Source organism: Panthera uncia, assembly GCF_023721935.1.
Source record: "Panthera uncia isolate 11264 chromosome A3 unlocalized genomic scaffold, Puncia_PCG_1.0 HiC_scaffold_12, whole genome shotgun sequence".
Lineage (NCBI taxonomy): Eukaryota > Metazoa > Chordata > Mammalia > Carnivora > Felidae > Panthera > Panthera uncia.
In genome coordinates, this window is record NW_026057579.1 from 40366542 (window position 1) to 40390821 (window position 24280).

The window sequence follows — 24280 nt, forward strand, 5'->3', positions numbered from 1 at the left end:
CCCCCAACGAGCGGCCCTGTACTGAGACAGCCACGAGGGAGAGGCGAGCAGAGGGCTCTGCCCCGGGCCGTTTGTGGAGGTGCGCTCGGAACTGACAGGTGGCATGGGGACACTGTGTCCAGCCAGCGAGTTCTGTCCTTGGGAGATGGGCTCGGTCTCCTCAAGAACGGAGAGGATGCGGGGCTACCCATGTGGCCGCCCTGCCCGGGCCTTGCTCCTGAGGTGGGTGGGTGCTGGGTGCTGGGAACGTGCGGGTGGACGCAGGCGGGGCCAGCAAGCACACTCTTTGTTGAGGGAAACAAAGCATCTGGGCTGCGGAGTGAGCAGAGCTCTTTGTTTTTGAGGCCGCTCAGGAGACCGAAGTTCACCCGTGTCTCCTTCCTTGCCCGTGAGGGCCGGCAGGGCCGCTGTGGGGTACCTCTTGATCTGGGAGGGGACCCGGTCCCTGAGTCTGCAGCCCTTGTAGCTGCTGCTGGGAAGGCCGGTGGTTGGACACTTGCCAGAGAAAGCACTGGAGTCACCGTGGGCCCCGAGACGGCGGGGCAGCGGCAGCCAGTGCTCCCCAGACCGCACGAAGCCCACGGGACCCTCCCCCCGCCCCAGCCAGACTCCAGCGTACGTGTGGAAAGTGAGAGTGCTTCCCTCCCGTCCGCACCGCCCTCCACGACAGGACCCAAGGTGGGGGCGGTCCGTGGAAAGGAGAGGCTTCCCCACGGGTCACTCTTGAGTAGGTGAGGAGCCCCTGAGAGCAGGTGGGGCTGGACTGGGCAGATGCCTGGGGGAGGCACGTAGGTATAATGTGAGCCCCGCTCTCTTGGGGCCGTCATTTCTTTCCCGATCACGCCGGGCCTGTGGCACGGTCGGGCGTCTCCCTGCTGGTTCCCCTTGGGAGAGCCACCCTCTCACTGGGGGCGGGGCTCTGGCTTCAGGCAGGGTGGCGTGCCGGACTGCCCTCTGGGCTGGCACCCAGGTTCGTCCCCACTCTCTGCAGTACCTTGTGAGTTCCCGAAGCTGCCTTCTGGGCACTGGCCGTTACTGTACATCATAGCCACGCACCGGGGCCAGGAGGTGCCTGGTTATTCTTGCCTTAGTGACGGCCCTGCTGTAAGTCTCCTGGCATCCGGGAGGGCTGTAGGAGGGACCCTGTGTCCGAGGTCCTGCAGGAGCAGAAACCAGTAAGGGGTTTCAGGGAAGGAGCCCCCAGGTGCTTCTGTGGCCGTCTCCACAGAGCTCAGTCTGACTGAGCTGTTCTCTCTCTTTGGATGCTGCTGTGTTTTCCTTTAAGATGTGCTCTGAGTAGCAGAGACCTGTCTCCAGGAGGTGAGAGGAGGTAGGGTGGTACCTTAGGCTTGGTTGTCAGAGGAGGCTTCCGGAAGGTGTTGGAATCCGGGTGGGCAGGAGATGGGAGATCGGTGCTGCTTGCCCTGGGCTGCATGTGCTGAGCCTACAGACTCTTTCCCACAGCAGATGGGGGGTGTCCCAGCCAGAGCTGGGCTCCCCGGGTGTGGGGAGCGGATGAGCCAGTGGGGGCTGGTGGTGGTGGAGGAACCAGGCCTGGGCTCCTTTTATACTTTTAGGTCATTACATTGTATATCAGTTTATTGGTGAAAAGAGAGGGTTTCTCAGAACGTCTCAAGGTGAGGTGACCAGCTGGCTGGCTGACATGTGATTGTCCCCCTGGGAAGTCTTGGGGGAGGCCTTCCAGACCGCTCTCCGTGGTCAGCCAGTGCTTGTTGGCCCACGAGCACGAGGGTCCCGACTTGTGAGGCCAGTGCTGTCCCCGAGTCCCCTTCAGCCCTCGCATGTCCCACACGGGTCCTTCGCACTGTGACAGCAGTGTCACTGGGAGACCCAGCTCAGAAAGATGACCGATCTCTCTAGTTGTCACCTCTGCAGTCCGCTAGTGGTGGGCTCTAAGAAAAACCGTGTCCTCGTCCGGCGAATTGAGAACTTCGATCCTTAAAATGGCGCAGGGTGGTCTTTTCTATTTTTTTTTAATGTTTATTTATTTTTGAGACAATGCGAGAGACAGAGTGCAGGCAGGGGAGGGGCAGACAGAGGGAGACACAGAATCGGAAGCAGGCTCCGGGCCCTGAGCCGTCAGCCCAGAGCCCGACGTGGGGCTCGAACTCACGAACCGCGAGATCATGACCTGAGCCGAAGTTGGACGCTTAACCACCAGAGCCACTCGGGCGCCCTTGGGTGGTCTTTTTTAAGTAGCAGTTTGTGTTCTGCCAGTGATGTGTCTCGAACCCGCCTCGTCATGATGTCTCGTGAGGTGCTCATTTGCGCTGTGTTTAGGGTGAAGACACGGTTCCTCTGGCCCTGTCGTGTGTGACTTCCGCGGGTGGGTGTTTTGTCCTAAAACTGAAGTGAAGGGGGGTCATTTAGAGCATCCTCATCCACCTGCGGGAAATAACTTATTTAAAAGACCGACTTGCTGACTCCAGGGGCCCTGGCAGGGCTGGTTGGTCCCAGGGAGGCCCCCTGGGGCCTGGCCTGCCCGGGGCTGTCGGTGGGGGGGCTGTGGGGGGGGGCGGGCAGAGCTCTTGATGTAAGGATTCTGGCTTCGGTTTCTGAGGGAAGCCACACCCTTGGGTTCTCCCGTGCATCACCCGGTCTGGAAACGTCACCTGTCACCCGCACTCGTGTTCAGCACGGTGGTGCCCCGTGTGCGGTGGAAGGCGGGCCCGCGCCCTGCTGTCCAGCTCCTGCCGACGACTTCCCTGCCCTCCCACTTCACCCACCTTTTCTGTAGGTGACAAGGCTCTCGATGGCTACAGTAAAAAGAAGTACGTCTGCAAGTTGCTGTTCATCTTCCTCCTGGGTCATGACATTGACTTTGGGCACATGGAGGCCGTGAACCTGCTGAGCTCCAACAGATACACGGAGAAGCAGATCGTGAGTGTCGCCGGAGGGGGGCGGGGGGCGGGGTGGGGCTGGCATCCAGGACACCTGAGGCGGCCCCAGGGCCCCCCTCCCCTCCAGGAGGCAATCTTGCCCGTGGAAGGGCCTTTTCTCCTGGACAGTGTTCTTCTGATTTGGAGGCCGTTTCTTTCCTCGCTCTTTCTTTCCAGCTCCCCTGCAGCCGAGACTTCCTGTGGGTCTAGATGGATGCTGCAGGGAGCCAGGCTGGGGTGTCTGGGGCAGGCCTGCTTCCTGCCCCAGAGTGTCTGGCTAACTCACCGGCACGGACACCCCCCCCCCCCCCCCCCCCCCCCCCCCCCGCTGTGGTCCCTGTACAACTTTCCCTTTCTGGCAAGGCCGCCACACCCCCGCGGCAGAAGAGCTGGAGCTGCTCCTGGGCGTGCCCTTGCCCTGCTTCCCGCTCCCAGTGCCCTTCCAGATGGCGCTGGCACCTGGGCCCCTGAAGCCCTCTCCGGCTTTGTAGCTTTAGCCCTGTAGCTCCTCAGAGTAGCAATATTTTTATGTTTTCCCCAGTGTTGCAAAGTTAACAGTTTCCTCTGTCCGAAAATTTAACTTGCAGGAAGTAAAATAACAAAAAACCAAAAAACCCTAGACCCCCCCGGAATGTCATGAAGTATTGGTATTTACCTGATAAGAATTTGGGTGTCTGCCACGGACCAAGCAGTCTGCTGGGAGGCCCCTGGGGACATAGGGACCAAAAGCAGATGTGGGCCCTGCCCTTTTTCAGTGAGGAGACGGCATCATACAGTTCGTAAACGGAGAATTATAGCTGTGGCCAGTGCCCAGGGCAGAAGGTGTGGAGAGCTTTCTGGGGCCCTGAGAGGGGCTGGCCAGTAGGGAAGGTCCTCCAAGGAGGGCATCCTGAGCGGGGACAGAAGGACGAGGACTTAACTGGGGGATGAGGGCAGACAGAGCCAGTAGCGCCCAGCTGGGCTCACGCTGAAGGGGCAGCGGTGGCTGGAGGGGAGACGGGGGAGGTGGGCTTGTGGGTGGGGCCTTTCTCCCAAGGCCAACAGGAAGCTGCACAGGAGTTTCACCTGCACGGTCAGTGATGAGATGAGTCTCGAGAAGGTCACTGTGTCCCCTGCATGGGGGGAGTGTGGACGGCAGGGGTGACATGGGCTGGAGTTGGGCCAGTGGTGAGGGTGCAGAGACAGATCAAGAGAGAGGGTGAGGCCGGAGTGAGCAGGGTTTCGGGAACTCATCATGGTTTCTTGGGGCCTTCCAGTCAGGGTCCTTTCCGCCCTGTTCAGGACAGTGGTGAGTCCACATTGCTCACACGTGGTACCATGGATAGGTGAGTGGGATGGGAGGTGGGACTGGGGACCGAGGCGACTGGTTCCCATGGGGACGTCTAAGTGCCTCTTGGGTGCGTCCCTCAGGACTGTCTTATGGCAGAGCTGGAAGCAGGGACTTTGCCTCTTTAACGACACTGGTGCTTTCATCAGAGTGCAGAGGAACCCTCTGTGGCGCGACCCCTCCTGCAGGACACTGGGCAGTGGAGGCGTCGGGAGGCCGGCCCAAGGCTGGACGCTTGTGCCTTGTTGTCCGTGTCGACCCAGGTCGTCACGAGCTCTCTGTCCTCTTGTCTCTCCGGAACCAGGGCTACCTCTTCATCTCTGTGCTGGTGAACTCCAACAGCGAGCTGATCCGGCTCATCAACAACGCCATCAAGAACGACCTGGCCAGTCGGAACCCCACCTTCATGGGCCTGGCCCTGCACTGCATCGCCAACGTGGGCAGCCGAGAGATGGCCGAGGCGTTTGCTGGGGAGATTCCGAAAATCCTCGTCGCTGGGTATGTGTCCCGTGACTTGTCGGAAGTGCGTGTGTCTCTCGCGTTAAGTGAACCAAACATGCAGCTACTTAGAGGATTTCTAGGGTGAGTTCGTCTCCCTGTCTTAGGCAGCGGGGCAACCCTACGTGTAGGTGCCTGGCGAAGTCCCGTCACGCCTCTCCTGCCCCAGTACCGCCGGGGTTTGGAAGAGCATGGAAGAAGGGCCCTGCCGGCTGCAACCAACCGACAAGGGCCCGGCCTCCCACGCGGCTGCCGAAGAAGGAGCGCGTCGTCCTGGGTTGTGGCGCAGCACCCTTTCTCGCCCTTTCTCCAGAGTGTCACTGGGGAAAAGTTCAAGCACAGAATTCTTAGAGACCTACCCCCACCCCCTTTGATTTGGAGAGGGGCCACGTGGGGCAGAGTAGGCCGCTCTGGAAGGGTGCCACGGGGCATGGCAGAGGCAGGGTCCTGCGTTCGTGTTCCCGGACTCTGCTGAGCTGGGGAACTGACCCAGGGCCCATACCCTGGTGACACATCTGGCTCAACAAGGGCCCCAGGCCCGGGCACTTCGTCGGGACCAAGCTCTTCCAGGATGGCCGGCAGTGCGGACAGAGGCCACTGGATGCCGGGACACCGCCCCAAACCCTGTGGCACACGGACGCTCCTCCCCGAGGCTCAGCTGTGCCTCCGGGGCGAGCCCTGGGCTGCACCAGTGACCAGAAGGGCTGTGGCCACACAAGCCCCGGAGGAGTGTCTGTCCGAGGCGTGTGCCACCAGAGGGAGATGGAGAGGCCAGGCCGGAAGCAAGGCCCCACGGGAAGGGTGGCGGGGCACTCACAGACACACGCCGGGAGCAGGTCACTCACTGGAAGGACAGCAGAGCCGAGGAAGCAGGTGGGGAGCCGAGACGACACTCCACGTCTGCCGATGAGAGCTGTGGGGCATGGTGGCCGCCCTGAGTGCAAACTAAGACAGAAGAGACTCGAGGGACTTGATGTGAGCAGAGTGACCCCGACGGGGCGTTCGGGTCCGGACCCCACCGGGGTGGGTGTGGGTTCAGGGCCGCACGGCATCTTGTTTTCCTCACTCGTTAGGGCTGCACCAGTTTGGGCAAGGCCTTCCCTGAACCCCTTTCCCTGCTCTGGCTGCCGCCTGGCCCTTTCCCTGTTCCTGGCGCACACCGGGGAACACGTCTGCGCCCTGCCTGCCTCCGCCCGCAGAAGGCAGCCTCCTGGGGGCTGAGGTTTCTGTCTGCTGTGGCCATTGCTTTATTTCCAGCGTTTTGACCAATACCTGGTACACAGTAAGTGCTTGAAAAATGCCTGTTGGACGAGTGTGACGTAAAACAGAGATAATCTCTGGAGAGCATTCAGATGGCAATTGAAGAACGCTTTCCTGAAGTAAAGGACGGACCGCACCTACAGTGAAAGGGCACAGGGGGCGCACGGCGAAGCCCAGCGTGGACGGGACGGGGGGAGAATCCTGCTGCGGGAAGACAGTTGAGCCGTGCCTGCGAGTTTCACGGCCTAGGGGACCTGGCGCGGTCATGCCCACCCCGCTGGATTACCTGTCAGAATCGAGGTCACAGACAAGCCTACACCAAGAGGCTCAGGCCGCGTGGTACCCACGAGCCCTATTCGAACGCCATTCCCAGCTCTTGAATGTGCAGTTAACCCACGGGCAGCTCAAGGTGAAGGGCTCAGGCTGGAGACGGCCAGAGACGGACTGAGGCATTGCAGGGGTGGCAGATGCAGAGGAGATTGTCAACAGTCAAATAACTGCACTGGAGTTGGCGCGTTGGGGGCGGGACGGCGGCCCCCAGCAGGCGTTCAGGAAGCGAGGGTGCCGGGCACTGGGCCGTGGGCCCGAGATAGAACTGACACAGAGCGGGCAGTGGCCTCCCCGGCCTCCCCAGGGGTGTTGGATGCCGTACTTCCCTCTCCTCGAATGTTCTTCTGGTGCGGGTCCCGGGGGCAGGAAGGCCCTCCCGTGCGAGCACGGAAACGCAGTGGTGACTTGGGGCGGCTCTGCCATAAGGCCTGCGGGGCGTGCTGCCTGCTCCTTGTGAGGATGGTGTGGGGCCAGAGAGGGCCAGGGACGGACTGCTCCCCCGGGGCAGTAGAATCCTACGGGGTTTCTGTGAAGGCAGTTTCTCCCGGGGGTAGAATGGGGAGCAGCTTGAGGGTTTCTTGTGTTGGGCTGGATTTAGGGCCAAGAAAGCTATGAGGCAGGTAAATGGTGATGACGGCCCCCAACCCTCCTCTCCCCTCCACGTGGAGCAGGAGCCCCCACTGCTTCCACCGTCGCCCTGCCGTGTTCTTTTTCAGACGGCCTCCACTGGGCTGTTCCCTGGTGGGCGGCTCAGCGGAATTTGGCTGGGGTTTGGTGGGGAGGAGGGATAAACAGCCCTGGGGACGTTCTCTGCCCGCCGCCAGCATTAAAACCGGAGCAGGAAACCCTCCAGATGTCCCTCTCTCTCCTGGGCTGTCTGCAGTCGTTCTGACCTAGCTTCTCAGTGTTTGCTGTGGTCCAGGGACCCCGGGCTCTGTGGCTCAGTGGCTACTTTTCACAGTCAACCACACGAAGGGGCAGGAGGGCATTTGAATCCCTGCCTCTGCTGTCCCAGCACAGAGAGAAGCAGGGGGTGGGGTGCTTCACAAGGGCACCCGACAGGGGTTTTGGACACGGGAGGAAATCGCCGGGGGCGTTTTGTGGCAGTGCAAGGCTCTCTGTTCTTTCTGTTTTGATTGTATGTTGTTAACTGAGTTTTGAAAAAAATACCGTGATCCAAGCAGAGAGGAGCATGAGTTGAACATGGTCAGTCTTGCATAGCCGAGGTCTTATTCAGCAGTTGGGAAAAATACCAGAACTGACACTTTCGGAGATGAGACACCTTTCCTGGTGGGATTCTTTGCTGTTGATTGTCTTGGGCAGGAGCCTGAGGCAGGTCTTCAGAGCAGAAGCCGTCTGTCACTGTCCGCACGTGGTCCACACGGACACCTCTCGGAGGCGGTGGGCGTGGGCTGGATCACACGGGAGGGTGCAGCGACCTGGTCTCCAGGTTACTCCGGGGTATGATCTGTGAGGCTCGGGGCCATGCTTAGCTTGTTGGGGCCACGTGGGGTGCCAGCCGTGTTCTGGAGCGACCAGCGGTGTTTGTCTTTCAGAGACACCATGGACAGCGTGAAGCAGAGCGCCGCCCTGTGTTTGCTGCGTTTGTACCGAACGTCTCCCGACCTCGTCCCCATGGGTGACTGGACGTCCCGCGTGGTGCACCTCCTCAACGACCAGCACTTGGTAAGTGCCTTTGGACCAGGGTCCTGCTCGCCCCACCAAGTGACCGTCTCTGGGATAGCCATTAAAAAAACAGCAGCTCGGTGCTTTCTGAGGGGACACCGAGCTTAGTCCACTGAGCCTGTGAGCCTGTGTGCGCTCCTGTGGCTAGGGGGAGGGGCCCCTCCTTCCCTGGGGTGGGACCTGCAGACACGACCTCCAGCCCGCCCCAGAGCTAGCTGTCGCAAGGCTTCCCGTGTGCTGGGGCCTCACAGACCGGCAAGACCGAGTTCAGCGGCTTCTGGAGACACCCTGTCCAGGGAGGGCAGTCCGTGTGGTGTGCCTGTCTGTCAGGCGGTGGTGAGGGCGTCCCGTGACCCCCGCCTAAGCTCCTGCCCGCAGCCTTGCTAGTCTGCACGACTGCTCCACAGGCCAGGCCCGAGTGTCCTCCCTGTGTCGTAGACAGGAATGTTTGGTGGTTGTGGTCTGACATGGGTCACAGGTCCGGTCCACACCAGCCGGGGCATACAGGGTCGTGACACCAGGAGATGGGGTCAAGTTGGAGCAGGCGTTCGGCACAGTGGCTTTGCGCTGTGCGAATTCTGTTGTAACACTGAGAGAATTGAAATGTAACACAGGGTTTCCTCCTGAGTAGATGGGGGTTAGTGTGCAAGCTGCTTACTATGTTTTTTCCCAGAAACGAACCTACCTCAAAAATTAAAAATAAATGATCATTGCGTGCAGATTCAGAGGAGAGAGCCGGTGGCCGTGTCGGCAAGCTTGCTGTGCTGCGGCCGCCCTGGGGGCTGTTCCCACGTTGTCGTTGCCCACGTTTACTGGGTGTTTGTGTCCAAGCACGGCAGCCCTCCCTGAGGGTGGAGCTCCACCTCTGTGGCCAAGTCCTGGGGAGAGGTGGAAGGGCCTGGGCGGGGGGGTGGGGTTAGGGTTAGGCCTGCACGCCGGGTCACCCTCAGTCTGTTCAGGTTCAGACTCTGCTGGTAAAGCCGGGAAGCCATGCTGGTGGCCGTGAGGCTTGAGGCCACGGGTCCCCCACCAGACAGCCCCTGCGAGGCAGTGGGGCTTCTTCTAGTTTCGCACCTGAGGAAACCAAGGTTCGGAGAGACGGAACGGCTTCACATAGATGCGGATTTGAACCAGGAGGTGACGGAGGGTCAGAACTGGGACAGCTTGGGGGGCCCGAGCCACACGGCCAACCGACACCAAAGCCCTTGGCCAGCAGACGTCCACCCCCAGCACTTGTCAGAGGGACGGGGACTATCCCAACTGCCCGCAGGATTCCTCTCGCTGACACCCAAAGATCCTGCAGCCCCAGCTATGGGGTCTGCTTTGGTGCCCTGATGCACACGACTCTGCTTCACCAGGTGCGCTGCCTGGCACATTCTTGGCTACAGGCCACCAGAACCCAGCTCGAAGCGGGAGAGGTGGAGGGGTCGGCCCAGCCAGACCACGGGAGGGCTGAGCCCATCATCACCCCGCCTCCTTTTATCCTGCCGTTCTCGGCCCACATTCACTGTTCTCTTGGCGCCTGTCCTCCGTGTGGCCTTGGCTTCCGTGTCAGAGACTTCCCGGCTTTGCCGGTGAAGGAGGCCTGAGACTTGGCTTTCTTTGGTCTCAAGGTCAAAGAACGCCCAGAGGGGTGTCAGCTGGGTGGCAGGGCGAGCCAGCCCCTGTGGGTCCTGTGTTCAGAGAGCAGTGGAAGAGCTGAGGGGGTGTGTGTATGTGTGTGGGGGGGGGGGCAGGCCATGGGCTGTGGCCGGGGGGCAGCACTGAGGGCCATTTGGGCCTGCCCCGGTCTTCTCACACTGCCCTTCCTACGAAGACCCCTGCAGGGTGCAGAGGACGTGAGACACTGTGCTTTAGGAGTCTCCTCAGAATGCGCAGATTTGTTCTGTCCTTGTGGTGGGCCAGGCCGAGCCCCACACGCTTAGGAGCCGTGGGGACCAGCTCTGCCCTGGTGGGACCTGCGCGCTCACAAATACTGACCTGTCAGAGCTGGCTTGCGAAGGGAATCTGTTGGCACTTACTCTGCCCGCTGAGAAGTGGGCGTTGAGGCCAGTTAGGTCCGTTTGGTGCAGCCTTCACGCTGTCATTGGGAGGCTGAAGGAAGCGCTCAGCTCTGGCTCTCCCCCGCGGTCTCCGCGGCCGCCAGCTGCCGTCCTCGAAGCTTCGCAGCTGCTCGAAATGCTGGTCGTGTCCCACCTGCTCAGGAGGACGGTGGAGGATGGCCAGCCGGGTCCGGCGGAGGGGCCAGGGCTCTCCTGGGCTGTGTCCTCGTCCTCACCGTCGGTAGTGGCATTCCTTTGTTCACGTATCTGTGAGGGCGTCTTTACTTCACCAGCATCCGCCTTCAAGAGATGTGGATTGCCGGGAGCCGCTCCTGGTGGTGCCGGGACAGCCGTCTGCCGGGAGAGTCCCCGCACGCTGAGGCCGGGTGCTGTGTGGGGGCCCTGCAGGGAAGGAGTCTCGCCTGGGTCTGGGGTGCTTCGGGGGCCAGTGTGGTGGGGACGCAGCCTGGACTGCTTCCAGAGAAGGGGAAGAGTGGGCTCTCTCAGTTGTTGTTCTGCGCTGGAGTCTAAATAATGTCTCCCTCCCCAGTCCACACAGAGTGATTTTTTTTTCTTTAAAAAAAATTTTTTTTTTTTAACGTTTATTCGTTTTTGAGAGACAGAAACAGCGCACGAGTGGGGGAGGGGCAGAGAGAGGGAGACACAGAATCCGAAGCAGGCTCCAGGCTCTGAGCTGTCAGCACAGAGCCCCACATGGGGCTCGAACTCACGAACCGCGAGATCATGCCCTGAGCCGAAGTTGGACGTTTGACTGACTGAGCCACTCAGCCTCCCCTTTTCTCTTTTTAAAAGATTTTATTTTACACCCAGTGTCAGGTTTGAACTCACAACCCCAGGATCAAGAGTCGCACGCCCCACTGGCTGAGGCAGCCAGGTGCCCCCGCACAGAGTGATTCAAATCGGGCAGCAGTGAGTGCAGCTGCCCACAGGACCAGACAGGTGGCCAGACCCAGAGAAGGGCAGGAGGGCCAGTCGGGATGGGGCCTCCGCTGCCGCAGGGGTCTGGGCCACGTGTCCAGGCTTGCAAGGAGAAGCTCCAAAAAGAAAATGGGGTATGTGCGCTCTTGATTGTTAGAGATCTGTGAATCTGGCCCATGGACTACAGGTCTTTGCTCTCCATTTAAAGTTTTATTCGGAAAATGACTTTGCAATGAGAAGCCAGGCACTTTGGCTGCAGTCACAGCATGTATCTGTTGTGTCTGTTCCAGGGTGTGGTGACCGCGGCCACCAGCCTCATTACCACCTTGGCCCAGAAGAACCCCGAGGAGTTCAAGACTTCTGTCTCTCTGGCCGTGTCCAGGTTAAGCAGGGTGAGTCTGTCGATGGGAGTGGGTCTCAGGGTGCAGTTTGGTCTCAGCTATTTTAAATAATACGTTGGTTTATTAAATTATTAAATTAAATAATTATTAATATTAAATAATAATTATTAAATTAAATAATTAAATAAAATTATCAAGATAATTTTAAATAATACGTTGGTTTGCTGTTTAGAGTACAAGGTGTTTGGCTCAGTTTGCAAATTCAGGACTGAGGACTCTTCTTGGTTGGGAATTCTTTGGGTTTTCTTTCAACCTTTTTGTCAGTTGAGAAGTGTCCTGTCTGTACAGGAAGGTGCACGGAGCGAAACAGCCCGGCTCACACTCGTGCTGCCTAGGGTGGGGGCGGGGGTGCCGGCTGGGCCCCCTGCTGTGGGGAGCCCTGTCCTCACCTGTGTGGCCTCGCTCCTTGCTTTCCTTTCCTTTGCTGCCTGAGCGGGTGTCCTTACCTCTGTTGTCTAGCTCTGACTGCGCCCTGAATCTTCACACAGATGGATCCCGCGTATGGGGTGCACTCTTGTGTCTTGGTCCCGTTATGCTCCGCCTTGTGGAATGGCCGTATTTGTCCTGTGTGCCGTTCGTTCAGTTTTGACGCTGTAGAATTTGTCTGAACACACAGCATACGTGCCCAGCGCTGAGGCGGCTGTGAATCACCTGCTGGGAACCGCTTTGCTGCCTCGGTTGGTGTGTGTGTGTGTGTGTGTGTGTGTGTGTGTGTGTGTGTGTGAGAGAGGGAGGGAGAGAGAGGGGGAGAATTGCTAGTGGGTGTGTCCCTGGAAGTGGCACTGCTGGCTGGTGGGGTGGCCGCGCTTCACCTGAGGGGACGGTGCCAGGGCGCTCCGCCAGCGGCGTGCAGTTCCCGCTGCTCTGCATCTTGGCTTTTTAAATGTTCGCCATTCTGGGGCGTGGCGGGGTCTCGTGATTTACGTGTCCGTTTTCTTCAGGGTCAGTGAGGTTGGGCAGCTCTGCGTGTTTATTGCTTTCTCGAACATCTTCTTCTGTGAAGTGCCTGTTAAGAAGTCTTTTGCCCACTTTTCTACAGAGTTAGCTTTTTTATTGTTTTGTAGAAGTTTCTCTACATATTTTAGATATGAGCACTTTCTTGGTTAGATTAAGTTGAACCAAACAAAATTGCCCACTTTTAACTATTACTGCTCTCCGAAAATGGCATCTCTGTATGCTTCGGTCTACCCTGTGTTTAAAAATCTTGTCCTACTCTGTGACTTGCCGTTTTACTCTCTTGGTGAGGTCTTCTATGGTCGGAAATTCCTCCTTTTAAAGCACCAATCCTTTCCTTTGTGGTTAGTGCTTTTTCTGCCCTACTTATGAGGTCTTTCCCAGTTCTGGGGTTTCATTTAGGTTGACCACCCACTCTGGGACTGGTGTCTGTATGTATCCAGTCCTAAAAGGCCTTCCTGCCCCCACACCCCCCCAACAGTGCCGCCTTGACCACAAACCACGGGGCTCTGTCTGTGCCTCCTTCCCTTGGTATCATCTCTGTTCATTTTACACAGCGGCGCACTGTCTTCGTTACTGGAACTTGAGGACAAGTCTTGATGTCTAGTGGAGCACGTGTCTTGTTCCCCCAAGAATCCTGTTGGGACTGCCTTTAATCTGTAGGTCAGTTTTGAGAGAATTCAAATCTTTACCGTATTGAGTCTTTGAATCTGTGACCATGGCATACCTCTCCATTTATTTGGGTAGTCTTTAATTTTTCTCAATAACGTTTTATAACTTTGTGAGTGGAGATTCTTTTATCTTTTGTTAGATATATTTATACAGTTTATTTTTAAAATGCTGTGCTCAAGGATATCTTAAAATGTTATTTGTAAACTACTATGGGTTGGTTTTAAGTAACTGGTGAAGCCATTTGAGATTGGGGTTTCTTTGTTGGCAATTTCTTTTTAAAAAAAATTTTTTTAGTGTTTTATTTATTTTTGAGAGAGAGAGAGGGGAGGGAGGGAGGGAGGGAGGGGGTAGAGAGAGAGGGAGGGGCAGAGAGAGAGGGAGACACAGAATCTGAAACAGGCTCTAGGCTCTGAGTTGTCAGCACAGAACCCCATGCGGGGCTTGAACTCATGAACCGTGAGATCATGACCTGAGCTAGAGTTGGACACTCAACCGACTGAACCACCCAGGCATCCCTGTTGACAATTTCTTATTATGGATTCAACTTGTTTGATAAATTATGAGTCTTTGTATTTTCTGTCCTTTCATTCACTTTGGTTATGTTGCACTTTCCTGACATTTGCTAATGTGTCTAAATATTCAGATGTATCGACAGAAAGTTATCCTGCGCACGGGGGTCCGTAGTGCTGCCTCCTTCCTGGTGTTGATGCGGGTATTTGCACCTTCTCCCTTTCCCGATTAGTCGCAGCAATTCTTCTGATTTTGTTGCCCTCTCTATTATGTTTTTTTTCTCCCCGGCTAGTTTTGCTTCATATTTTTATTTCCTCTACGTTTTGGGTTAATCTGTTACTGTCTGTAGATCTTTGAGGTAAATTACTCATTGTTTTCTTTTTTATATTTGTTTCAAATGTGTACGTTTAGAGTTGTAAGTTTTTGAGTGTGGTGTTAGCAGCACGAGACGGCCTGTGTTGGCCCCCCTGTCCTGAGGAGCACGGTGCTGCTCCCCGTCTTCCTCCAGTGCCTGCCCGTGTGCCCTCTATCTATCGCTCTGCTTGTTCTGCCCATGCCTCAAACAGCATGGAGCTCACCTCCCTGCAGGAGGGGCCACCTCCTGGGTCCAGGCTGCTGTCTTGCAGCTGAGTATAGGAATTAGGTGAACCTTCCTGAATGTGTTTACCTAGGACCTAAAGTGTCACACCTGTGGCTTTGTAAGGCGGCGCTCCTCTGACTTCCCTGGCAGACACAGGAGGTGGGGAGGCACTGGGCTGTGTGTTAGTGGAAGTGAAATGTCTTAGGGGCGGTCGTGTATTCGGAAGGTGGAGGGGGTGTCTGCCCTGCCAAGGACTGTGATAGACAAGGAGATGGAGCCACGAATGGAGGAAGCTTGCTGTCTGGCCTCCGGTGAGCTCGTGGCAGGGGTCTGCGCTGGAGGGCTTCTCCCTTCTGAGGGGACTGAAGTTCTCCTTTTTGTGTTTTGTTCACTTTCTGCTCCACAAAGGAATGATTGGGTTTCTGGTCTGTTGAATTCTGTAGCGGTTCTGGGTCAGTGGTATAGGCTGGTTTGTGCCCACGGAGTGGGCCGGCCGTTGCACAGCAAGAGTGCGTGGGCTGTTCCCCAAAGTGACAGCGGGCAGCTGCTCTCCATGGGAGCCTGGCACGGCTGTGCTCCTTTACCTCTAAAATAGGAGACAACTAAATGTCCCTATTAGCTCATCGAATGGAACTGTTTCTCAGGTAGTGTGTGACCTCAGGACCACGCTGAGGGCCTCTCTAAATGACACCCGTCCGCACCCTGTGTTGTCTTACAGATTGTGACATCTGCATCAACAGACCTTCAGGATTATACCTACTATTTTGTCCCGGCTCCCTGGCTGTCCGTGAAACTTCTGAGGTTGCTACAGTGCTATCCACCCCCAGGTAACAGCTGCCAGCACAGACCTGTCTGAGAGGGGTTTGCTTCAGCATCGTAGGGTTACTCTTGTGTTGTTATCTTTACAAGACCTTTTCTGCTGCTAGTTCTTGTTCTGCGGGTCCTTTATGATGCTGCCACACATCTTGGCTTTCCCAGAGCAGCTGGTAGAGAACTCACAATTTTCTTGGGATTTGGGGTTATCTCTGCTTTTTAGATAATATGGTATCTGTCCTGTGCAGCTTTTTGAAACAATGTTTTTCAGTAAAACTGGAAACGCTTACAAGCTCTGTATTTTAAGTTGTTAATAATCTGTAAAACCTTAATATACACATTGGAAATATTTTTCTGTTCACGTTTTATTGCAAAATGTTACTTTTGACTAATACGGTAAGTATCTAGAAACGGAACTTTTTTTAAAGTTTTTATTTATTTACTTTTGAGACATAGAGAGTGCACGCATGCCCTCACGCAAGCAGGGGAGGGGCGGAGAGAGGTGGTGACAGATGATATGAAGTGGGCTCTGTGTGCACAGCACAGAGCCCAATGTGGGGCTCTAACTCATGAACTGAGATCATGACCTGAGCCAAGGGCAGATGCTTAACCAACTGAGCCACGAGGCATCCCTAGAAATGGAATTTCTTGATCAAAGGATGTAGATTCTTCCGAGTTGTCCTTTACACCGATTGCTCGTTGTAACCTTTACGTTTTAATCTAATTGGTTTTGTGCAAGATATTTCTTTGTTAGATTCCAGTAATTTCTCTTACTTCCATACTGAAGTATGAACTGCACACCTGCAGTCGAGCCTTCGTGTGGGGGGACTTCCCTTGAGCTGGAGCAGGACTGGCCTCCCCAACAGCCACTCCTTACTTCTGCCTCCCTCCCCGGCCGGCCCTGCCCGGCCTGGCGGCCGTCCCGCTCCTTCATTCTGAGATCTGGGGTGTCTCCACTCACTCGTGGGTGTGTTTCCCTCATGACTCTCCTTTCAGGGCTTGGCCACCTCTCTGCTCAAGCCCCGGGGCAGGGAGTGGGGGGAGCTCCCCAGGGCCCTGATGGCGCCCCACCTGCGTCTGCAGGGCTCCGCTCTTCTTGACTGGCTGGGTTTGCTAACCCTGGGTGTGCTGGGGGCTTTGGGGGACATGCTGTACAGGTTGTGTCTGATATTTGATATTTTTATTGCTTTCTTATTCTTTTTTTTTTGTCTATTATTTCTTTTTTCTGGTTTCATTAGAATTTTTAACATTTCTTTCTCTTTGTTGGTTTTGATAACAGTGTCTCTATTTCTATTGGAAATAGAAAGTGGAGGAAAAATCTTTTGTCCCCTTTCTTTCCAACTTTTATATTTCTTGTCTGCGTCTCCGAGATTTTCTTTTCTCTCTTCTAATTCAACGAAGGTGTTATGCATCTCATTTGCATTAAAATGTACGTGCAGTGACGCCAGGCAGTTACATCCTCTCGCTGGAAAGAGCCGCGCACTCTGATGGGGAGCATGTGCTGGCCAGCCGTCTCCCCCTGGTTGTGAGGTGGTGCGGCTGGGGGGCAGGTGGCTCTGGGGGGCCCGGCCCGACAGCGCTCTGTCTCGCCCAGAAGACCCTGCAGTGCGAGGCCGCCTGACCGAGTGCCTGGAGACGATTCTGAACAAAGCCCAGGAACCACCAAAGTCAAAAAAAGTGCAGCATTCCAATGCCAAGAACGCCGTGCTCTTCGAGACCATCAGCCTGATCATCCACCACGACAGGTGCGTCAGCAGTGGGCGGTGCTCTCCTTCCCCGGCCTCTTCCCCGAAGCGTCCTGGGTGACGTCGGGTGCTTACCCGCTCCCCGACATGGACAGGTCGCCTCTGCCCTCCTCAGACGGGTGCGTGCTCCCTGCGGGCTCCTCTTCTGGTCTCTCCTCCGCTGCTTCTCTCTGGCCTCAGAACTTGCGCACCATCTGTCGCGGTGTTACCTTTCCCCGAGGGCCTCTCCTGTTTGTCCCGAGCACCCTGCTGCTGCCTGGCTTCTCCCGTGACCGCACAGGAAGGGGGGCGGGGGCCTGTCCGTGTGTGTCCCCGTTTGCCTTCCTGCGGCACGAAGCGACAGTCAGCGTTGGTTTGAGGCCTTTGTGGGGATGTGGTGGCCGTGGCCGAGTGTGTCAGCGAGCAGAGAGATTGGGGATGGGGGATGGATGGTTTGCTTCCTTGCGTTTTCTTCTCAGCTCCTGTAGCCTGACTTCCTGCCCGTGGCCTTGAGCCCAGTGCCTTGTTTTAGCATTCCCGTTAGCGTGCCGGGGTGGCTCCCATGCAGGGCTGTGGGAGACGCCGCCAGGGCCCCCACCAGTGCCCGCTGCTGCGCTCCACCCAAGGTGGTGTGGGGGCACGGTAGGCGTGGCCCACCCTCTCCCGGCCACCTTCCGCCTCGACGTTTTTGGACAGACGTAGTTTCTCGTCACAGAAACTCAGTCTGAGAGTCCTACTTCAGCAGGGTTGGGAACTGTTGAAAAGAAAACTTTAGAGGTCAGAGGAAGCCTTTTGGTCTTTATTGAATGCGTTTAAAGAGCCACAACATCACGAAGGTAAAGCGGAGAGTGAGCAGCAGGGTGGCGGAAACTTCTTGGCGGCTGGCGCTTCGGGACCCACCTCTCGTGTCTGCCTCTGTGCACGCGGCTCTCGAGACTCTTCCCACGGCAAGGCCTGTGTTCAGCCGTTCACCACGGCTGGCTGCCTCTGGCTGAGGTGACGTTTCCGGCCGCTCGGCGAGAGCCCGGAGCGTTCCCTCCGCCAGCTCGGCGCCGAGGCTCAGGAGGAGCTTGGTTTGGGACGGCGCCTCCGCCGCCACCGCCTCTTTGAAGTTGTGGAATCCTGCGCGCGAGGGGGCAGCGAGCTGAGCCGCTGCGAAACTGACCTCAGGGTTTGGGTCCGTGGCTTCCGGTGTGGGGGCCCCGAGGTCTCCTCTAGCAGTGCCGTGGCCGCGAATGCCACCCGCCTCGCCGACCTGTGCGTGGCCCTGTCTGTGAGGCTCCTACCGAGGAACCCCCAGCCGCCCCCCTCTTCTCCTGCCCGTGCAGCGAGCCGAACCTGCTGGTGCGCGCCTGTAACCAGCTGGGCCAGTTCCTGCAGCACCGGGAGACCAACCTCCGCTACCTGGCCCTGGAGAGCATGTGCACGCTGGCCAGCTCCGAGTTCTCCCACGAAGCCGTCAAGACGCACATCGAGACGGTCATCAACGCGCTGAAGGCGAGTGCTCTGTCCTCGGGCTCTCGCTGCCGTGTCCCCGGGGGTCTGTTCTCTGTGAGGCGGGCTGAGAGCACATAGTACCCAGCGCCGAGTCCCGCGCGTACCCGAGTCACGATAGGTGTTTGAATCAACACAAACTGTTCTTTTTGGTAGAAAGATAAAACATCTCGTCCTTGTCTCTGAGAAAAGTCACCATTCGCAAAAGAAAATCCGCTTTTCTCAAGGAATTAAAATTCCAGAGTTGAAGAGCCAGGTTGAGGTTACTTGCGCCTGTTACCTGCCTTTGTGAGCCTCCAGAGCAGGCCGTGTGGGCTCGCTCCGCAGGCTCGGCCGTGACAGCACCCCTGCGTTCTCCTTGCCGCGCTAGGTGCGCTGGAGAACGCGAGGCCAGGGGGGAGGCCACAGAGCCCGTTGTTCTGTCCCTGGCCTGACCCCGTTCCTTTGTGTGCTCGCATTTTTGGTGTGTGTTTTGAACGAGAGGCCACACGAGGGCCTGGCCCTGCTTTTGGTGTTCGTTATCAGTCACTGCCAGTCTCAGAAAGCCTTGCCCTTGCTCTGGCCCGTGGTCCTGCAGCGGTGCTTCCCGGGCTGTCCCGTGCCGAGGGGCAGCTGGGGTCTTACTCCGCAGCAGAGGCTGAAGAGCAGGTGTGGGGTGGGGCCCGAGAGCAGCGCTCTGAGAAGCTCCCGGGGGAGGCAGAAGGTGCCAGTCTGGGACCATACAGTAGAGGCCTCTGACTGCCCCCCAGGGACGGGGCTGGATTCTGGGTGGGGAGAGTCAAGGAGCGAGGGGCTCCGTGTGACCTGTCTGTCGCGGGGAGGGGGGTGGTCCCGAGATCCAGACGGGGAGTGGGGGCAGTGCGCAGGTAAGTGTTGGGACGGAGTCGGGTGCCTGAGCCGCGTGGCCTGGTCACCTGGCCCGGGCTCTGCTCGTGCGGCTTTTCACTCTGCCTCGCGCCCCCAGACGGAGCGGGACGTGAGTGTGCGGCAGCGGGCCGTGGACCTCCTCTACGCCATGTGTGACCGCAGCAACGCCCAGCAGATTGTGGCCGAGATGCTGAGCTACTTGGAGACGGCCGACTATTCCATCCGGGAAGAGATTGTGAGTCTGAAGGCCGCCACGCTGCCACCACAGGACTTCCTTTCCTTAGAGTGTGTGATTCTGCCCTGGCGCTTGATCGGGAATCCGCTAGGTCCTGGGTCGAGATCCCTCTGCTTAAGCTTCCAGGCCGCGTTCTCAGGGGAGCCTTGCAGGCTTTTGGAAATGACTTGAAACAGCCCTTGCTAACGGGGACCCTCACAGTGAGGTAGTTTTGCGACGCAGGTGAGTAAGAGTGCAGACTTGTGGGCACCGCTCTGTAAGTTTGACCCTTGCCTTACTGCCTATGTGCTCAGCCTGTGCTCCTGCCTCTCTCGGATGCATCGAGCTCAGCCACCATCGGCGAAGCGGGTGTGCACGCCAAACAGATTGCCAAGAGTTCCGCAAATACTTATCGTGAGAAGCGCTGATCATGATACAGGTAGCCTGTGGCCAGCAGAGAGGGGCCCCGAGCGTGTGTGTGATTCACAGAGGGCTCAGCGTGAGCCTGTGTGAAGGGGTCGGCTGCTAAGGTTAGCGGTCCCGCAGCCTCTCATCCTATGAAAAGTGTGTCTTATTTGTCTTTCTGGGGAGCAAAGTGCCGTTGAGGCCTCCTTGGGAACTCTGGGGGCAAATGCCCAGCGTCAGAGCTCCCCACAGCTGACTCTCAGCATTGCTCCTGGGCTGCTGTTGGGCTTGGAAGTGAGAGGCTGGGAGCTTCTGAGCCCATGTGGCTCCGCATATAGCTGGACACTCAGGCTTCTAGGGGATCATTTACTAATGGCTCTGGCCCCTGTGGCCAGGCTGGGGCAGGTACTGGCTCTTTAGTGCTGAGTGGCGTGGCCTAATTACCATGTGGGCATGCTTTGATGAAGAGTGGGGCTGCCCTGGAGAAGAAAGAAGGTCAAGGAAGGCTTCTCAGAGGAAGCAGCCCTGGAGCTGAACCGCTGAGCAGCCAGGAGAGAGGACACAGGCACTTCGGGGGGACAGGAGGGACAGGGGTGACCAGCCAGGAGAGAGGACGCAGGCACTTCAGGGGGACAGGAGGGACGGGGTGCAAGATCTAAGAATAGACGTGCAGGGAGAGGGGAGTCCGTTGTGGGGTAGGGGTGGGGTCACGTTTAGAGTGTGGCCAGGCAGCAGGGCCTGGGCTCCCGTTTGTGCGGGTGCAGCAGGTTCTGGGGACTGTACTCACTGGGGCACTGTTACCATCGTGGTTCTGTGTGTCCTGAGCTGAGACAAGAGGGGCCATGGTCTTCTGTGTGATTAGGTGGGGTTTTTTTTTTTTTTTTTTTTTTTTTTTTTTTTTTTTGTAAGTCTTGTTTATTTTTGAGAGAGCTAGAGAAAGAGAGTGAGAGAGAGAGGGAGCACGCAAGCTCGAGCAAGCAAGGGAAGGGGCAGAGAGAGGGGGGAAGAATCTCAAGCAGGCTCTGGGCTGTCAGTGCAGAACCAGACACAAACTGTGAGATCATGACCTGAGCTGAAGTTAAGAGTCAGACGCTTAACCGACTGAGCCACCCAGGTACCCCTGGGTAGGTTTTTAAGGTTTTGAATGTTAACCGGTTCCGTGTTGGCTCTTACTCCCTTTTACACGGTGAATGGCATTGCTCAGTTAGCTTCAGTCATACGAGGGGTAAGACAGATCTTCTGAGTTTGCGGTAAATGCTCTGTCTGGCCGTCTGTCCAGCCTGGTGTGTCGTATCATGCATCCTGTGGTTGTGTTAGCTGCTGGGCGTCCGTACCTGGACGTGCTGCTTGCCCTGCCCATGGTGGGGCCTTTCTGTCCACGAGGAGTGCAGGTCATAGGCAAGGTGGTGGAGCGCCTGTAGCGTGGGTGAGGATTGGCAGAGGCAGGGCTCTGGACCCCGGGGGGGGCCTCGGGAGTCGCTGTCATGGAGTGCTGGGGGGTTCTGCAGGAGGTGGCAGTGAGCTCGTCCTGAGAGGATGACGGTACTTGGGGGTGGGCAGCTGGGTGGCAAGGAGGCGGCTCCGTCCGGTGGGAGCAGGGCATGTATGGCAGAGGCAGTGAGGCTGCTGTCCCGTGTCACGGTGAGAGGCCCCGAGTGCTCAGCTTCGGGGTGAGCTCTGGGCTCGAAGGATTGAAGCCGAGGGAGGGCAGTGATGCGGCCTGAATTTTGGAGTGATGCTCTAGGATCACTGTGGAGGGTTGCCGCGGAGGCCAGAGAATGGGCAGAGTAGGTGGGTGGTGGTCCAGGCCCCAGCAGGAGATCTGGGGGCGCATTCAGGAGGGCGACGCAGCAGGGAGGTAAAGACAGGCAGCTGCGTGAGGGACACGGTCTAGCGTTGGCGGCTGGTGCCGTTTGGGGGGCTTGGTGCCCTAAGAAGGTGGCGTGGGTGGGGACGAGGGTCTGCTTTGGGTCAGCCCAGTGCCATTGCCCCTGGGCAGTGCGTATGGCCTGGAGAGTCCTCTGGAGGGCGTGGGGGTAAATGAGTGGGTGGGGTCCCCCGTGCAGAGTTGAGGGAGGCTGACCAGAGCAGGAGAACCCAGAGAGCCCTGCCGCCCTGAAGGCGGGCTTGCTGGGAAGGGCTGCCCAGGCTCTGGTCCGTGGCAGCGGTGCAGGGTCGCCATGACCTGGCTGGACCGTGTCTCTCCCGGTCTATTCCTGGAGGGCAGTTTGGCTTTCCCCAGTGAAATCTGCAAATCTCAACTTTCTGGGCTCCCTTGAGAATGTGGTGGAAGCTTCTTGCACACCCGAGCTTTGGCACACGCGTTCGGGTCCTTCCGAGGCCCTCGAGTTGACGCGACGCTGGCGGCTGCGGGGCCCAGAGCGGCTGCCCTGAGCGTCCGCACCCTGCAGGTGCTGAAAGTTGCCATCTTGGCGGAGAAGTACGCTGTGGACTACACGTGGTACGTGGACACCATCCTGAACCTGATCCGGATCGCCGGCGACTACGTGAGCGAAGAGGTGTGGTACCGCGTCATTCAGATTGTCATCAACCGCGACGACGTGCAGGGCTACGCTGCCAAGACGGTGTTCGAGGTACGGCCCAGACGCGCCCTCGGGATAGGGCGTGGGGTTCTGGTGGGCGTCGCCGGCCTCCCTGTGTCTCCTGCCCACCGTTCTGGGAGGTCCCGGCTCCTATGCTGTGGACGCCACCTCTGCTTGAGCCTTATCTCCAGCGCGTGCAGGGTCTCCATTGGTGAGGGGCGTGTGCCCCCTGGAGGATGCTGGTGTGCACCTGCCCCCGCCTGGGGCCCGAGTAGAGCGTGGCTGTTGTTCCGGGGCTGGCATTGGCCGCATTTCTGCCTTTGGCGCTTCCCTGCTACTGACCTACCTGCTGAAGTGGCGGGAAGGCAGGGAAGGGGCAGATACTAAAGCCGGAGGGTCTCGGGGCAGCTCTGGCGGAAGCTCGCACTAACGTGAAAAACAGGCCGTGCGGGAGGGCGGCCTGAACCCCGTGTGGGCCCGGTGCCCCACCACCTCCCAGCGACTTTACCCTGCCGTCAGACGCCTCCCAGCTCTTCTACCTGTGCCGCGAGCCCCTGTGCATCAGGCTCACAGTGCTCACGGTTTCACAGGCTCTTCAGGCCCCGGCGTGCCACGAGAACCTGGTCAAAGTGGGAGGCTACATCCTGGGAGAGTTTGGAAACTTGATAGCTGGGGACCCCAGATCCAGGTGAGAGACCCCGTGGGAGCCGGGTGAGCACCGCGCCGTGATGCCGGCTCCGTGCTTCCTGGTTCTCACCTGGCGGCCGAGGGGAGGTTGACAGGTGTCCTCACCTGCTTGTTGGGACAGCAGGGCAAGAGCACTTCCGCTCCGGATTCGTGTGTTTTTATTCTCGTTCAAGCCGTACAAAAGTCAGGACTCTTGTTGACAATAGACGCGTGGTCACGTGGCTCCCATTGCCACAGGGAAGCGTGCTCTTGTGTGGGACAGGAGGCGCACGCCCGCCTGCGCGGGAGCGGTTCTGGTCTGGCGCAGGGGCCGTTCCCCAGAGCCACTCCTCGCTCGCGCCCGTGGGTGAGGTGCGTGGGCGCAGGGGCGGGGGGACACGGACGACGCGCTCCCGTCCCGTCTGTGCCCCACAGCCCCCTGATCCAGTTCCACCTGCTGCACTCCAAGTTCCACCTGTGCAGCGTCCCCACCAGGGCGCTGCTCTTGTCCACCTACATCAAGTTCGTGAACCTGTTCCCGGAAGTGAAGACCACCATTCAGGACGTGCTGCGCAGTGACAGCCAGCTGAAGAACGCCGACGTCGAGCTGCAGCAGCGGGCCGTGGAGTACCTGCGGCTCAGCACGGTGGCCAGCACCGACATCCTGGTAGGCCCCGGTGGCTCGGAGAACCCCTGCCGCACCGTCCCTCGCCCTGGGGCCGGGAGCTGCGGGGCTTTCCGCCGCCGTGACTCCGGGCTTCTTCCTCCAGGCGACCGTCCTGGAAGAGATGCCGCCGTTTCCGGAGCGCCAGTCCTCCATTCTGGCCAAGCTCAAGAAGAAGAAGGGCCCGGACACAGCCACGGGTCTGGAGGAGGCCAAGCGGGAGAGGAGCGCCGCTGTCAATGGGGGCCCCGAGCCTGCCCCGGCCAGCGCCGCGGTGGGTCCCTTTCTGGTGGCGACGCCTGCATGAGCTCCTGGGTCGCCGGCTCCCCGAGATTCGGCACCAGCAGAGCATTTGCCCCCTGGGGAGAATGTGTTGTTAGGTGTGAGGTGTGTGCCGAGAACGCAGTGGTGGGACCCGGCCAAGCCCTCGCCTCTCCTTCACCTCTGACCTCAGAAGGTGCTCCCCCCCCCCCCCCCCCCCCGGCCCCTGGGCCCCATCTTCCAGACTGGCCTTCAGACTGCCGTCTCGGGCCTACAGTCCCCTCCCATCTCCTCTCTGTCCTGAGTGGTTCAGACGATGTGAGCGCTCGCTTCTTCTGTGGGACTGCCTCGCGTAGGAGGCCGTCCGGCTGCTCTTTGTTGGTGTAGAGCGGACCCACCTCACACCTTATCCTGTTCTTAGAGGTTTTCAGCAGTGACTTGGGTTAGGGCCGGTTTCCCTTTTCTGTGTGACGTGGTGAGGGCATTCACGTATAAACGAAAACCTGTCTTTTGATGTGCGTCTGTCTGGG

The 24280-nt window shown here is 58.2% G+C and overlaps 1 protein-coding gene across 2 annotated transcripts in view; it reads left to right on the forward strand.

Moving 5' to 3' along the window:
- Window positions 1-24280, forward strand: part of AP2A2 (adaptor related protein complex 2 subunit alpha 2) — an 84799-nt gene that overhangs the window by 50323 nt on the left and 10196 nt on the right. Inside the window, exons 3-14 of one of the 2 annotated variants that reach the window (XM_049652705.1) lie at window positions 2759-2901; window positions 4532-4725; window positions 7872-8001; window positions 11273-11374; window positions 14818-14926; window positions 16507-16657; window positions 17965-18133; window positions 19095-19232; window positions 22028-22210; window positions 22750-22847; window positions 23261-23492; window positions 23596-23763. In XM_049652705.1, coding sequence (XP_049508662.1) covers window positions 2759-2901; window positions 4532-4725; window positions 7872-8001; window positions 11273-11374; window positions 14818-14926; window positions 16507-16657; window positions 17965-18133; window positions 19095-19232; window positions 22028-22210; window positions 22750-22847; window positions 23261-23492; window positions 23596-23763 — 1817 coding nt within the window. The remainder of the gene's footprint in view (window positions 1-2758; window positions 2902-4531; window positions 4726-7871; window positions 8002-11272; window positions 11375-14817; window positions 14927-16506; window positions 16658-17964; window positions 18134-19094; window positions 19233-22027; window positions 22211-22749; window positions 22848-23260; window positions 23493-23595; window positions 23764-24280) is intronic. The other variant, XM_049652706.1, reaches the window with a different exon arrangement.